The sequence below is a fragment of the Maylandia zebra genome, linkage group LG4 (assembly GCF_041146795.1).
Source record: "Maylandia zebra isolate NMK-2024a linkage group LG4, Mzebra_GT3a, whole genome shotgun sequence".
In the NCBI taxonomy this organism is placed as follows: domain Eukaryota; kingdom Metazoa; phylum Chordata; class Actinopteri; order Cichliformes; family Cichlidae; genus Maylandia; species Maylandia zebra.
The window spans coordinates 4,333,355-4,349,660 of record NC_135170.1 but is presented as its reverse complement, the minus strand read 5'-3'; the positions used below and the strand labels follow the sequence as shown (position 1 = coordinate 4,349,660).

Sequence of the window (16,306 nt, the reverse complement as noted above, 5' to 3'; positions counted from 1 at the left end):
CCTTTCCTCCACCTGTCTGTGTGAGCTGCCACTCACTTTGATTTCTCGCCAGTTGTAGCCTGCAGACAACAAATCACCTGATTTTTCACACTGAGAATCCCTTTTTTATGTCTCCCCAGCCTTTTGTCAAAGAAACAAAAGTCTGTCTCTCCAAATTGTTCCGTTACATAACACACCAGATTGCATGGAAGTGGGCCACAGTTCTGTTTGCAGTTTTGTTTTACCATCGTCTGGTGGATTTCAAGTGGCGGCTCCCCAATGAGAGCCGACGGGCCCGTAGCCGCGTACTGGGCGCACGCGATGCTTTCAATGACAAAATGGGAGCAAAGAGGTGAAAGTGCTTAGATGTAATACCTAATATCATGCCTTTAATACTCTCACACGCATAAATAAACACGACATTCTGAGCTGAGTGGTATATGGGCTAATCCCCCAGCTTTTAATACTGTAAAGAGAGAAGTAAAAGCACTATGATAATGCTGCTTCGGGATGCTGTTAAGCAGGAGAAAGGAGGGGGGAAGCTGGCCTGGGATGGGTACAGATGGGATGGAGACATGATATATGGAAGAAGAAAAGGAGGGTAACTCACCCATCTGTATCCTGGAAGTTGACATTCACTTTCTTTGCAGACCCGAGGAGCTCTGAAAGACAAAAAGAGGGAGCATGAGTGGATTTTTGCAGCCCTCAAATATGATAGCAAAAGCCCATCAGTACCTTGTTATGAGCAATATTTAACGTTTATGATTGCAACAATATTGTGCTCTAGAGGAACGGTTCATTCATTCCTGAAGCCAGAAACAGCATTTTCCACTTTTCCCCTCACTCATTTCCACCAAACGGAAGCAAAGATCTCATTATGAGGCAAACTGCCATCACATTTCCTCACCTGCTGTTTGCATGAAAGAGTGCCATTACTTCGAGTCCAGCCCCCCATGGTGACAGCACCCTACGTGTCTGTCATTCTAAATATTTACACCATTCAGAGCATGCTCGCTCATGTGTGTGAATTTAGGTAATGTGACAAACAGTAAAAACTTCTATGATTTACTCATGAAAGTGGCCACTTTCTCATTACTTTCATATATTGTTTTAGTAAGTATCCAAAACATACAAGTTTCATTTACATAATTTTTCAAGGGATCTTATATGTGTTTTTACTCTTGTATGCTTTTCATACAAGTTTCACACAAGACAGATACAAACTTTATAAGATTTATATATATCTTTTCCATATGGGTCTGCAGACATCCTTCACATGTAACTGTTTATCATGTTTCCAGAGGGTGGAGGACATGTTGGAACCACGGGACTACAGAATCTAGAGAAGCAGCATAAAAACAACGTCTTAAATGTATAAGACGTCCACGACAACCCCTCCAGTGGACCAAGATTGGACGCCCAAAAATGACATATAAAAGACGTCACTCCGAAGTCACAACGGGTAGCCAATGAGAAGAAAGATGCCTTTAAGAGAGGACGGCCTTAAAAAGCCAAAACTGCTTGTTTCAGACAGAGGATGAACTATAAAGGCTCCCAGGTCCCACTATAAAACAAATAAGGATTATTTTAAATGGTGACTCATGCAAAGCTACTCTAATAGAGTCCAAAAATAAAAATGAGAAGTTGGAAATCAGCAGAACTGGATGTTATGTTCAGCATGAGATGCAGGTTCTTGGCTTCTGACTTTTTTTACATTTCAACACAGCACATTTGAATCCACACGGTGTAGCTGCAATAAGGACTGTGCATTAAATCTGTGCAGGAGATAACCAAGCCCGACTAGGAAAAGTGTGCAGCATAGACTGGAATGTCAGATCTCTCCTGCTCATGGCATATAAAGTACAGATAATACTGAGGATATGAACTATACAGCATGAAACCAGGCTCGGTTATGAGTTATTATAATTATGTGCAGGGTTTTACTATAAAAGTACAAACTGAAGCTATGATGCTATGCTAGAAATCTTTCTATTGAAAATCGAGCGGTTTCAAATCTACACTGTTTGTCTTTGCTGCCCCAGACTGACAAAGAGAAAGCTGAAATAAAATAATAAAATCACGTTTTAATAGTTTTGCCTCCCTAATGAGCGGAACGATCCTCATGTTGCAGAGACAATGAGGGAGTACCTTAAACTTGCATTATTTTTAAGGGCCAGCAGGGGGCGACTCCTTGGCTGGCAAAAAGTCTTGATATGGTGTGAACTTTGTGGGCCCATTCACTGGTTTCAAGCCACACTGAACAAACCACTGAGTTCATTTTGTGCATTTTTGTCACAATCACAGTCAATCACAGGGGATAAATCAGGAAATGCTTAGAGGCTTAAAACCTGACAGTCACAAGTTGCTAGCCGAGGAACACAGTTCCTCTCAGCCGGTTAGTCCATCGCACACTCATCACATCTGGTTTCAAAACACACAACATGAGTCTTCCCAACAGGAGAATTCAAACCAACTATTGTGGCGATGGCACTGTGGAACGTCCAGATTTAGGTCAAGTTCATTGTAAACACACACAGATACACAATTACTGGCTTGAAATAACAGATGCAGATCCATGCATGCTGTGGCGGGGTGTAGCTCAGCTGCAGGGGTGCAGCACATGCAGGCACACACATGCACATCCACACGCATGCATACAAGTTTAATGCTGCACTAAATCTACAAGCACAACTGCTACTTTCAACCTCATTATTTTTCATTTTCTGCCCTTTGTTTTTATGTCTCTTATTAGCTGATGGTGCAGAACTGAGGCACAGCAAGGATGAGCTTGCACGCTCCCTTCTTTCTCTCTCACATTTTTGCTCTTTCCACAAACACACACGCACACCCCCTCTAGGGTGCAGGAAACAGGACAGTCCCTCTATTGTAGGGGAGACAGCTCCCAGCACCACTGGGAGAGGAACACTGATTTCCTAACAGGCTATTTCTGGCCACTTAAATGCAGGAATTCACTTTTTTTTTTTTAAATACAGGAGCTTTCAAAGGCACAATGTACATCCTGTGTGTGTGTGTGTGTGTGTGTGTGTGTGTGTGTGTGTGTGTGTGTGTGTGTGTGTGTGTGTGTGTGTGTGTGTGTGTGTGTGTGTGTGTGGACAATAAAACCTGATATATTTCCGCTAACTTACATAAATACTAAAGTATGGTGAAGTTCAAAAAGTTCAAAGAGGCCAGAGAAAACGCATAAAGCTCACTTTTTAAAATTTTCCTGATAAACACTGAACAATCACCGGCTTCTCCCCATAAAAGAACAAAGTCTTTGAGACAGACCAAAGTTATAGGAAAACGCCATCTGGATATATCTTGACGCGCGCTCAGTCATCCAGGTCAGGAAAGTTATTCTGTTCATCCGTTTTACATTTTTTTAAAACTTTAGTCCAGATGAACAGAATCAACTTTTTGGGGGCCTGCTATATACTGCTCTTTCTTATTAGCTGGACACCCGTTGCCTCAAGCTCTAGTTTCTTTATTACAGCTAGCTTGTCGATTAAGCTAACGTTAGCTCCATAAGCTGTTTAAAAACACAAAATCGGATTTCTTACTTGATGACCGAACAACAATGTGCTGAAAAAGCCAGTTGTGAGCATCTTCAGTTGTTGACATTTACATCAACTAGACTCAGGAATGTTGAGGTTACTATCTACACAAGTAGACTTAAAAAAAATTAATTTAAATGGTGAACAAGCCCAAGTGCTCCAAAAGAAAAGACTAGGGATGGGTATCGTTTAGGTTTTATCCGATACCGGTGCCAAATCGGTACTTTTGAAACGGTGCCGGTGCTCAAACGGTGCTCAAACCGGTGCTTAAAGAATGGAGAACACAAAATTGGTCCAAAAACCTCTCATGTTCAGCTGTTTTTTTGTAAAAAGATAACAATGTTAGCCTTTCCTGCAGCTATGGGGCATATATGGTATCACTCTTGGCTGGAAGCAGTGCTTAAACAATGGAAAAAACAAACTTTGTCCAAAACCTCTCATGTTTAACTGTTTTCCACTTTTTCTTTGGTCATTTTAGCCTTTTTGGCCAGGGTGAAGGGAGTATCTGCCATCAAACAAGAAGACAGCCGCATGTAGCTATGATGATGTTTGCTAGTTCACCTTACATGCATTAATGTAATAACGTGGTTAGCCTACTCAACGTAAATTACACACGAACAACATTAAGCGACTCACGCAGAGAAGAACGGCTGCTGCTGCATCATCATCCTCATCATTTCTGCTACACTGGCAGGGCGAGGGGCCAGGACTCTCCTCTTCGGGTTTTTGGGGGATGTTGCTAACTCCGGGTCCGATAACTGGCACCACACCCGCAGTAGATGTGCTTGGTGTGAGGTCTCGCAGCAAGCTATTAAATACGGCGCATTTCTGGGCTTTTAAAAAAAACGCTATGCGTCGCCAGGTGTTTCATCGGATTCGAGGTGTTGCCTCCTTTGACAGTATCACAGTATCAGCTTAAAGCACTTGTTGCAGGCTGCTGAGTTTGCATATTTTGCTGTGAAGTACAGCCAGACTTTTGACCGCTTCGCCTTGGACATTTTTAATCTGTAGCTCTGCTCTAAAAGAACGTACATACCTGGACCCGCCTACTATCCTCGGAAACGTAAAATGATTGGCTAGAAGTGTATCACAGCTCAGGGAAAAAAAGCACCGAAATAAAGCACCGAAATGTGCGCTGCTTTTCGGTCTGGTTACTACAGTTTATGTCAGAACCGGTGCCATCATGGCACCGGACACCGGTACCCATCCCTAGAAAAGACCATGCAATGCTTTTAAAGGGTAAAGGTTCACCTATGAGGTCCCATCAAACAATGAAACCCCGAATACAGGACTGGAAATGATCAGAACACATCTGCTGTCAGTTTATAGTATATTCGTGATTCTATCCATGTTTAACAAAAACAAGTAACTACAGGATTTTAAGGTACAATAGGTAACCAAATTTGCCACATTTTTCACTGGATAAAGAGGAAGACTATGAAACAGAAACACACAAAAAGCAACTCTTGGATTTGTTACCAGGCATGTCATACGAGAATGTCATAGCTAGATGAACATGCTAGCATGCTAGGGGTTTTGGAAAGGTAACAAAAAAAAGGAACCACCAAACACTTAACGCTTGTACTGCCACATGTCTACTGCTTTAACTCATGGATCACGATTTACAGGACTATTAACCAAAAATAGAAGAAATCAAAAGAGCAGTTTTTCTTCAACATGCATGCAAAAAAAGAAAAAAGAATAAATGTGTTTTTCCATTTACATCTAAACAAATTGGTTGGCCTGCCTCCTTGCTAGTATGTTGAGCATCAGCAGCAAAATTGTGAGTGAACTGAGGCCTTTTGTGTCCAGAATTTGGGCTGAAAATTTGTCATAATGAATATTGGGGGGAAAAAGCTATCTGAAAACAACATTAAGGATCTCCAACAGCATTCAGGAAAGTGACAATGAAAAATAAGTCGGTTCAGCAGAGTCTACACTCATAGCGACACATGATGAGGCATTAATAATTCAGCATTTTTACTGTCAGACTACATAAAGGGCTACTACAGTCAGGACTACTGTAGTCAAAACAGTTCTGGGAAAGGAGGAGCAACATCCGAGCACAAAACAGAGCAGGTATCAAGGACAAACGATATGACTAAGACAAAAACTGCATGAAAGTTGTCAACCCACCTCCACCTGGAGGTGGGTTGCAAAGTGGCTTGCAGATGTGCTTGCAGCAAGGCTAAAGCTCTTTAGAGAAAAACATATACAGATTTTCCAAATGTGAAACCACATGTAAAAAACTGTCACGACTACTACTGTCCATGCCTAGTCTGCATGTGTGTGTGTATAATGTGAAGTCACCCAGCCGAAAACAGCTCAGGACTCCACATTCACTGAGCTACCGTTATATAAGATGGAGCAACTCTCTGTCATACTTGGAGTGCTGAATACTGCTATTCTAACAAAGCCGCTGGCATCTTAGAGATTTGAATATAGTGATCTTTTGAGAGAGCAGTCTCACTTTCAAAAGATCACATTTGGAAACTTTGTCAGGATCTTTGGCATCACCAATATTTGTTGATTTGAAAATCCAATATATCGCTTACTGTGTTTCAGACACACGACACAAACAGATTTCTCTAATGTTTTATGTGTATCTCCTTGCTATGCTTACTGACACACATGCATTCAAACAAGCTTTATTAATAAGAGCGAACAACAAAACCATCAGTTTTCCTTCTCAGCAATAGGTGTTTCCTGTATTTTACCAACCAAGACCTGCCTGAGGGAAAGACCGGACCTGCAGTGTAAACCTACATGGAATATTAAAGAATACAGCACCACAGAAAATTGCTGCTCACCAGCTGATTCAATTCTGAGTTTATTCTAGCTTCAGAGGCAAAACTTCTCTGAAACTGCTGGAGGCTGAAAAACTGTGAACTACAATCTGTTATTGCGAAGTCAATTAAAAAGGCTCAAAAAGAGAAAAGACATAAAATACATCTAATATAAAGAAGTGGGTTTAAGAACGGCAAACTGTTTGTTTGTACTTGGACTGTTTAAGCTATTTGTAAGCTTGAGGCAAGTGCCAAAAACTGCAATTCCTGGAGTGACCACTGGAGGCCGGCTCCAAAAAATGAGTCCGTTGGCTCCCATGTTTAGATGCCCGAATTTATAGCCATACAATTACACTCATAGTCTAACACGAACAATTATTTTTGTATCTATGGAGAGTTTCCCATCTCATACCAACTGTACAGAGGGTTTCATTTAAATACTACTAGGGCACAGCTTGTTGCGCCAATAACTCAGGTTCATTGGTGTTTTTTTCTGTTTAGGGTATTTTAATATAATTATATGACAAATATCTGCCTTAATTTGTGGTACACAGCATCTACGAAGTTTTTGCTTCACTCTTATTGAGTAAAATTGTAGCATTTAATCAGTGTTTTACCTGAAACTTGAAAAACTAGCATCTTTCCATTGCACCAGATTGGTCATCGCTAAAGGTGACCTAGCATGCTGGCACTAGCCGACATCGTAGCACTCTGCCCTGTATCCACATGTACTCGTCTCTGGCTCCAAAAACCAACATGACAGGAAACACTAATATTAGGGATTACAAACCTATGGAGTTCACATCCATCGTTTATATACACACTATAGGATGAACCCAAAGTTAATTTAAAAGCCTTCTACCTCTGCAATCCTTCTCAGGTCCTGATGTTAACTGGGCTGCTTCCCTTTAGCAGGCTTGTGTAAAGGTGAAAGGTCAATGAGAGCTGAAAGGCACTGTGGCTCCTTTAAATTATACATGCCGGCGAGAAGGTGCATGCTCAAAAAGGTTAGATTTATTCATATGGCTAATATTAAACACAGTTGGTGCAGCTAAAAGAAGAGGCTGTTGTTCTTAGAGAGGATTATTCTCAGTCTGCTGATCCTCTGTTTTCTTGCCTGTGGCAAAAAGGGACCGATGCTATCATCATGGGAAAGGAAAGCGAACCGTGTCACTGCTTTTCTCTTTATGTGTTCACTTATGTAATATCTGTCCTGGGAAAGACTGTGCCTAGTGTAAAGATTACTTTTAGGCAATGCCATTTATTGTTCTATTACATAAAATAGTTGTTTGCTGAAGAAAAGGCAGCTTCACTAGCTCTGCTAACTAGTTGTCTTTGGCTCTTTGTTTCTTCTCTCTGCATATTTCTGTCCCCTTTGAGGATGGAGAACAGTCATTCTGTCTCTGAGAGCAGACCTGTTGTCTTGGCCCTGATCGATCTGTCCCACTCTGACTTTTTCCTTCACCTTTTCCTCTTTCCTGCTTTCTTCTCTCACATTCTTCCCCACAGGCTCACCAATGAGAAAGGGAACAGCACTTCTCTGCTGTGTCAGTGAATCGCCTTTCCTCTCTCCATTTTTCAGCTGCAGCATGTAAATTACACTGGCAGATGTTGGAGCACGGTATGCCTTCATGCATTATGAAGGTGGACTCTTATTCTTTCTTAAACATTTACCCAGAAAAATCAAATCAGGAGCGTTTTACCGTGTCAGAGTAACTTCCCCTAACTTGTTTAAATGCTACATTTAACCCATGAAATGTCCCTTACCTGACCTTTGAACAGTTTTGTTCCTAGTATTTGCAGGCATGTGTTTATGCACAGCTTTCTAAAGGTCCCACCGCAGCATGAGCACTGGGCCATCACTGAATCTTTTCTTTTTCAGCCATTCTGTTGTTTCAGCCTCACATCTGACTCCAGAATACTTTGGTATACAGAGGACTTCATGGTCAACTCAACAGCTGGATGCCCAGGTCCTATGGCTGCATGAGAAGCTCAAATCATCACCCCTGCATCTTGACTATGCTGGGTTCAGTTTTTGCCAAAGGTGGCGCTGTGCCTCTCTACTCCAGTCTCATCTATCCAAAGGACGTCATTCTGGGAGTCTTGTGATTTGTTCAGATGCACCTTTGCAAACTTAAGTCGTGCTGCTCTGTTCTTTTTAGAGTAAAGACTTTTCTTCCAAACAAGCCATACTTGTTCAGTCTTCTAATTGTACTGTCATGACCTTTAACATTTAACATGCTAACTGAAGCCTGTAGAGCAGAGAAGTCAAACTCGTTTTACATTGTGGCCCACATACAGTCTAGTTTGATCTTAACTAAGCCGGATGGTGAGTTCCTGTGTACTTCATTCACTGTCCTGTAATTATAAAATGTTCAGTTTTTGTTCATTTAAGGGAAAGCATGTACAGTATGTGGTATTTTTTTAACTTGCTCTGAGCTGTGCGCGGGCTGACTTTGCAACAGCAATAAGTGACAGTAAGTATGTTTACCACAATGTACACAAAACCATGAAAGGTTTATGTCCTGTGAAACACCATCATTGATATTTTAAGTTAACACTGGTTTTTCTTAGTGGTACACGTGATGCATTGTTGGGCAGTGATGACGGGCTGATATATTTTTATCTCATCATGTGGAGATGGAAAGGTCCTTGCACACTTTCATGTTCGTATATTTTAGGCTCTTTCTACAAAGTTTTTTTCTGCAGACTTTTAAGTGCTATGATTGGATGTTATCTGAATGTTCCTTTGAGGTCGTGATTAACTTATCCTCTTGGATTTATATGTCCACAGGCTTTTAATCAAATTTCCTAATGCAGCTGTTCATCTTTTCGGACTGATAATGAAAGCAAGTCATTTTGTCTGTCTAAGCTTATTGCAGCCTGTGGGAAGGATATAGAGTCCTACCGATATCAGATTCTGGTACCAATATTTGTTGATTTAAAAATGCGATATTCCAATATATTAGCCATTATTTTTATTTTTTATTTTGCCTTCACTTTCTTCCTGTTAAAAGAGGGTTTTGCCTTCTCACGCTTGCCAAGTTCTTGCTCATAATGCTTGTTATTGTAGAGTCTTTACCTACAATATAAAACACCTTGAGGTAACAAACCCCGGTCATACGCCCGGGCGGTCGCCACTGACAATGTAGGAGGGCCAGGAGAGGAAGATGTCAACTCCACGGAGCATCAAGTGGTTACCTTTCTACGGTCCAAAGGTGTGGAAGTGGATTATAACAACATTGAGGCTTGCCACCCTCTACCCCGAAAAAATGACAGTGACAAACCAGCCATCATTGTGAGATTTGCAAACAGAAAACAGAAAACAGCACTGTTAAAACAAGGAAAGAAACTGAAAGGATCCGATGTCTTCATGAACGAACATCTGATAAAAAGAAATGCGGACATTGCCAGGAAAGCACGTTACTTGAAGAAACAGGGAAAAATTCAAAATACATGGACCACCAACTGCAAAGTATTCATTAAACTCAATGGAACACCGGAACAAGCCAAAGTGTTGGTCATCAGAAATATGGAGGAGCTGGACAAATACTGAGGTCAACTTACTCTGGAGGTATGAATACACATGTGACGTGACACACAACACAACACATGGCACAGTCCAAAAGAACTTCATCTGCAACCGGCAACAATATCAACATAACTCATTGGAATTCTCTTTATGATAATCTGGAACTGAGAACATTTCGATACACAGACCATAATGTTCTAGACTTAGAAAAGGATATAGACCCGGAAAATAATTTCTTCTACAACATCAGCTGTAACTGCTGCTACTTCACTGATGAACAGTTTAAGCACACCATCAACACGGAAAATAAATTATCAATAATCCATTTTAATAGCAGAAGTCTGTATGCCAACTTCAACAATATAAAGGAATATCTAAATGAGTTGACAAATCCATTTGGAATTATTGCCATTTCTGAAACATGGATCAATGCGGAGAAAGGAATGGACTTTGGACTGGAGGGATATGAAGTGAATTTTGTAAATAGAAGGAACAAGAGTGGAGGGGGAGTAGCTGTGTATGTGGATAAAAACCTAAACTACAAGGTGGTAGAAAGTATGACAACTGTAATTGATAATTTACTAGAATGTATAACAATTGAAATTTATAAGGAAAAAGAAAAAAATGTAATAATTAGCTGTATATATAGAACACCTGGCTCTAGTATTCAAGTATTTAATGACTTCATAGAGGAAATATTCTCTAAAACACATCAAAAAGTTATGTTTATCTGTGGTGATTTTAATATTGACCTGTTGAATCCGAAAACGCATAAAATGACCGACGAATTCCTAAACACTATGTACAGTTTGAGTTTACATCCTAAAATAACCAGGCCTAGCAGAATTACACCACATTGTGCCACCTTACTTGACAATATTTTCACTAACAATATGGAAAACAACATTGTGAGCGGAATATTAATTAATGACATCAGTGATCACCTACCAGTTTTTGCAGTTTATGACACTAATTATAAAAAAACCAGCATGAAGAACAACTGAGATACAGACGTGTAAGGACAGAAGAAACTATGACTGCATTTAAGAACGATCTATTAAATCAGGACTGGGACAATGTGTACAAAGAAGCTGATATTGATATTGCATATGGCATATTTTTAAGAATATTCATGGAGTTGTACGATAAAAACTGTCCAACAATAAAATACAACAGAAAGCACAAATATTCAGATAGACCATGGCTCACTAAGGGTTTACAAAATACATGTAAAAAGAAAAATACATTATAGGGAATTCCTAAAACAAAGAACAAAAGATGCTGAAAATAAATATAAAAAATACAAAAATAAGTTGACCAATATTATACGTGTGTGTAGAATAGGGCTGCCACAAACGATTATTTTGATAGTCGACTAGTCACCGATTATTTATGCGATTAGTCGACTAATCAGATCATCATCCACTGGACGTAAAACTACAGCTTATATAACTATCATTAGCTTACAGCTTTAAGCTTTTAAGGTGCTAACTAAAAATAAAGACAAGATGATAGTTTATTCAATTTTAATGAAATTTGCAGATTGTTTCGGTGAAGTTGAATAAACTCCTTGCTATCTAAAATATAACAGGACAACGGAGTATATTCTGGAGCATCTCACACTTCTGATAATCAGCTGTCTGCTTGACGTTTATTCAGCTGTGTAAAAACTATAACTTTAATCTCAGACAAACCGATTTACTCAGGAACAAATAAAATACTAAAAAAAAAAGCCAAACAATAACATTTTTAATTTATCTAAGTGACTCATATATATTTAACCTGAGTAGCGACAGACGGCGGTGGGTTTGAAAACAATTTGCCGGGAGTCCGGTGTTCTCACGGCTCTAGTGACCTAGCCCCCGGCTAGCTATCGAGCTAGTGGGTAACAGACGTCTCCGAAAACGTCGGAGCGCTTTTGAAAATATGTGGTGTCCTGATAAACTGAGCCGATATTTGAGGTTTACACAGCTACATTCTCGGCTGAAAATATGTTAAACGTTTATTTTGTGACCCAGAAAGAATAATAAGAGTAATATTAGAACTAACTAGCTGCCGCCATTGTTGGAAACTGAGCAGGGCCGCGCTATGAATTCTGGGACACAGCTGCTTCTTCTTCTTCTTCTTCGGGGTTTAACGGCAGCTGGCATCCTTGTACATGCAGTGCTGCCATCTTCTGTTTCAGTCCGTTATTACACTCTTAAATCCTGCTACTTATTCCTGCGTCTTTTGGGATCTTACAAAGCTTCAAACGACGCGTCGACTATTAAATCAGTCGTCGACGAGTTTGATAGTCGACGTAATCGTGACTAGTCGACAAATCGTGGCAGCCCTAGTGTAGAAAGGAGTATTATAGTAAAATATTGAACAACAATAAACATAATATGAAGGGAATATGGGATGTTTTAAACGGTATCATTAAAAATAATTCTGGACAACAAAGTTATCCTCAATACTTTATCGACAATGGCAATATTATGGAAAACACTGCTGATAAGGTCAACAGCTGTAATCATTATTTTGTAAATATTGGACCAAAACTGGCAGAACAAATTCCTGAGTCACTGCCATCAGTAGAATGTAGTGAAAACTGGATTGATAGGAACTCAATGTTCCTCACATCAGTGGAGGAAAAAGAAATAATTGACATTGTACACATGTGCAAATATAAAACATCTACTGATTGTAATGATATTGACATGAAAATCGTCAAGAAGGTGATTGAAGGAATTGTAGGACCTCTAACATATATTTGCAACTTATCATTTCAGACGGGAAAAGTGCCAAACAAAATGAAAATAGCTAAAGTTGTGCCGCTGTATAAAACCGGGGATAGACGCCACTTCACAAATTACAGGCCTGTTTCTTTACTACCACAATTCTCCAAAATCCTAGAAAACCTGTTTAATAAACGATTAGACAAATTCTTAGATAAATATAAATTACTCTCTGACAGTCAATATGGATTCAGATCAAAAAGATCAACATCTCTGGCATTAATCGAATCAATTGAGGAGATTACGAATTCTATAGATCAGAAACAGTATGCAGCTGGAGTATTTCTGGATCTCAAGAAAGCATTCGACACAATCAATCATCACATATTAATTAATAAACTGGAACGGTATGGGATTAGGGGGGTTGTACTGCACTGGTGAAAAATTATTTAAGTGACTGGAAACAATTTGTGAAGCTGGGTGTCCATTCCTCATCATGCTTGGACATTGCTTGTGGTGTTCCACAAGGCTCTGTACTGGGTCCAAAATTATTTATTATTTATATAAATGATATTTGTAAGGCATCTGATATATTAAAATTAGTATTATTTGCAGATGACACAAATATTTTTTGTTCTGGGGGGAATCTAAAGGAGCTGCTGGATACAATTACTTCAGAAATGTGCAAAATTAAAAAATGGTTTAACAGGAACAAACTATCGCTAAATCCAAGTAAAACTAAAATAATCTTATTTGGGAATTCCCTTAGAAATGCACAAGTGCAGATTCATGTAGATGGTGTGGAAATTGAAGGAGTACTTGAACATAAGTTTCTTGGTGTGATTATAGATGATAAATTAAACTGGAAGTCTCATATAAATCATATACATAACAAAATTTCAAGAAGTGTCTCAATCTTGAGTAAAGTAAAACACATTCTGGACCACAAATCACTCCACATTCTCTATTGTTCCCTGATTGCACCGTATTTGAATTACTGTGCAGAGGTTTGGGGCAATACTTACAAATGTTCGCTATCATCAATCTTTATATTACAAAAAAGGGCCATAAGGATAATCCATAAAACTGGTTACAGAGATCATACAAATCCACTATTCTTAAAATCAAAAATTCTAAAATTCACAGATCTGGTTCATTTTCTCACAGCACAAATTATATATAAAGCAATAAATAACCTGCTTCCTGACAATATTCTAAAAATGTTTTCTAAAAGGGAACGGGGATACAATTTGAGGGGGGAATTAAATTTAAAACATCCTCGTATCCGTACAACATTAAAAAGTTTTTGCATCTCTGTGTGTGGAGTGAAGATAAGTAAAGATATGAAGCAATGTCCGAGCATGGCGCAGTTTAAAAAGCGGTTTAAGGATATGGTTTTTACAGGGTATAGGGAAAAGGTAGAGATTTGATAGGATGTTCTTGTCTAATTTTCATGTGTGTGCGCATGCACGGGTTTGTTGGTATGGGTATATATGTACGTGTATATATATATATATATATATATTCATGTAGCCCCTTCCGCCGGGGTTACTTGCGTAGTAGCATTCCAACAACGCCCTGTTTTCGTCTCTTGCCCACCGATGCCTTCTTGTTCCAGTAGCCCACTTTTCGTCAGGGTGCCCTGGTTCCTCAACACCTGACGCGGACCTTGTTGATCCGGGCGACGTCCGAGCCGGCATGCCTTCATATTTATCTGTCTCGCTCATGTCTGCGGTAGGCTTGCTTAGCATAGGGGGTCTAGCCTTAGGACCCTTACTGGATACAGACGCCCCAGGCAGGAATCGAACTTGCGATCCTCTGTTCCAAAGGTGTGTAGTTTAACCACTACGCTATCCAGCTGCTATCCCAAGCTAGGCGAGTGGCTCCAGCAGATCCCAGGAATAACATCGGAGATCTCTGTCCAGAAGAGCGCAGTCCTGGGAACAGCTAAGATACTGCGCAGGACCCTCAAGCTCCCAGGCCTCTGGTAGAGGACCCGAGCTTGAAGGATAAACCGCCCGCAGGGGCGTGCTGGGTGTTTTTTTTTTTTTATATAAAATTGTAGGTTGTGTATCCTTCAGGTGTTAATGGGGTTATTGAAAATGTGTATATGTGCGTATGTGTGTATATACACGTATGTATGGATAGATAGAAACATATATGTGTATATATTTAAAAAAAAATTACACATAACATATAATGTAATTGCAAGGAGGTATTTCTGTAGTCTATTGATACTAGATAGTGGAAAAGGGGTGGGATTAAATAAGCTTATGCTTCTTCCTGCTCCTTTTTGAACATGGACGTTATTTGGAGTTGTGGTTGCTCGTTTTCCTTTTGTTTGCTTTGTTCATTTGTCTCTTTTAATTCTATTTTTTTTATACTTTTTCAACATGTTCAAAATAAAGATTCAATCAATCAATCAAAAACTGTTGTTGTGATTTGGCACCATATAAATCAAACTGAACTGAATGATCAAACAGCCTATTTTAAATGTTGATACTAACAGATCAGCAAAAAGCTGATAATATGAATTAGTTAACCTCAACTTCAGGGTTGGGGGAGCTGCAGGCCTCGAGGGCCAGTGTCCTGCAGGTTTTAGATGTGTCCTTGAGCCAACACAGCTGATTTAAATGGATAAATGACCTCCTCAGCATGTCTTGAAGTTCTCCAGAGGCCTGGTAATGAACTCATCATGTGATTCAGGTATGTTGACCCAGGGTGAGATCTAAAACCTGCAGGACACCGGCCCTCGAGGCCTGGAGTTGGACACCCCTGCTCTACTTGAATCACTAATTTAGATGGTGGGAGTTAAATAGTAAAACAGACTGGTTCTTATAGTGCTTTTCTACTATATGTGTAGACTGTATTATCTGACACGCTGGCATCTTTAATATGAGCGTCCACCTTTATAATGGAGACATGGATAATAGAAACCCTGGAAATTCAACAAGGTATAGAAGGCAGTGTTCATGTCTGGTGTGTGCTGCCTGAATCTTTGCTTTGAAGCAAGCTCTCTGCGGCCTCCTGCTTCATTTCATGACATCATAAAAGGGCATGGCCACCCCCATGTCATCAAATAAGGATACAAGCTTTGTACGAGGCATCATATAAGGACAGAGAGGGTAAGAGTGGGATCCCTGCCAACATCATCCTCTGCCTGCCAGATGTACACACAGTAAATCAGCCAACACACCCACACACACAAAGACACAGTTCTGCATCATGAACGTATACACATGCAGTGAGAGGCAGCTTCGCTTCCAAAACACATTTACAGACATTACAGTGACTTGTGAAAAACACTGACTCCTCAATATATAACATTTAGCAATAATAATTTACAGTGTAGATATTTCTGTGTGTGTGTGTGTGTGCACGCGCATGTTTCAACACTGCAGGAGCTGTTTGATCCTCATTGACCCTCTCTTTTTCCTCCCTCCTTAACAACACTTCCTGGTTGGAATTTCCCAAGCAGGTATCGTGCACACACACACACACACACACACACACACACACACACACACACACACACACACACACACACACACACACACACACACACACCATCTGCTCTCAGTTCACACGCAAACACGCACACACTTCTAAAATCAAGCATGTGGATGTGAAAATGCACATATACAAAATATTGACATTTTATTTTGCATTTTTACATTTCCTCATTTCCAGTACGATTCAAATGCTTACCACCATAAATAAAGCCAACCGCTGAGCCGA

General features: G+C 39.9%; 1 protein-coding gene across 6 annotated transcripts in view; it reads right to left on the bottom strand.

Moving 5' to 3' along the window:
• The window catches only part of caskin1 (CASK interacting protein 1), a 126,801-nt gene that overhangs the window by 59,923 nt on the left and 50,572 nt on the right, over positions 1 to 16,306 (bottom strand). For all 6 annotated transcript variants that reach the window (XM_024802140.2, XM_024802141.2, XM_024802143.2 and 3 more), the window contains exon 2: positions 590 to 641. In XM_024802140.2, coding sequence (XP_024657908.2) covers positions 590 to 641 — 52 coding nt within the window. The remainder of the gene's footprint in view (positions 1 to 589; positions 642 to 16,306) is intronic.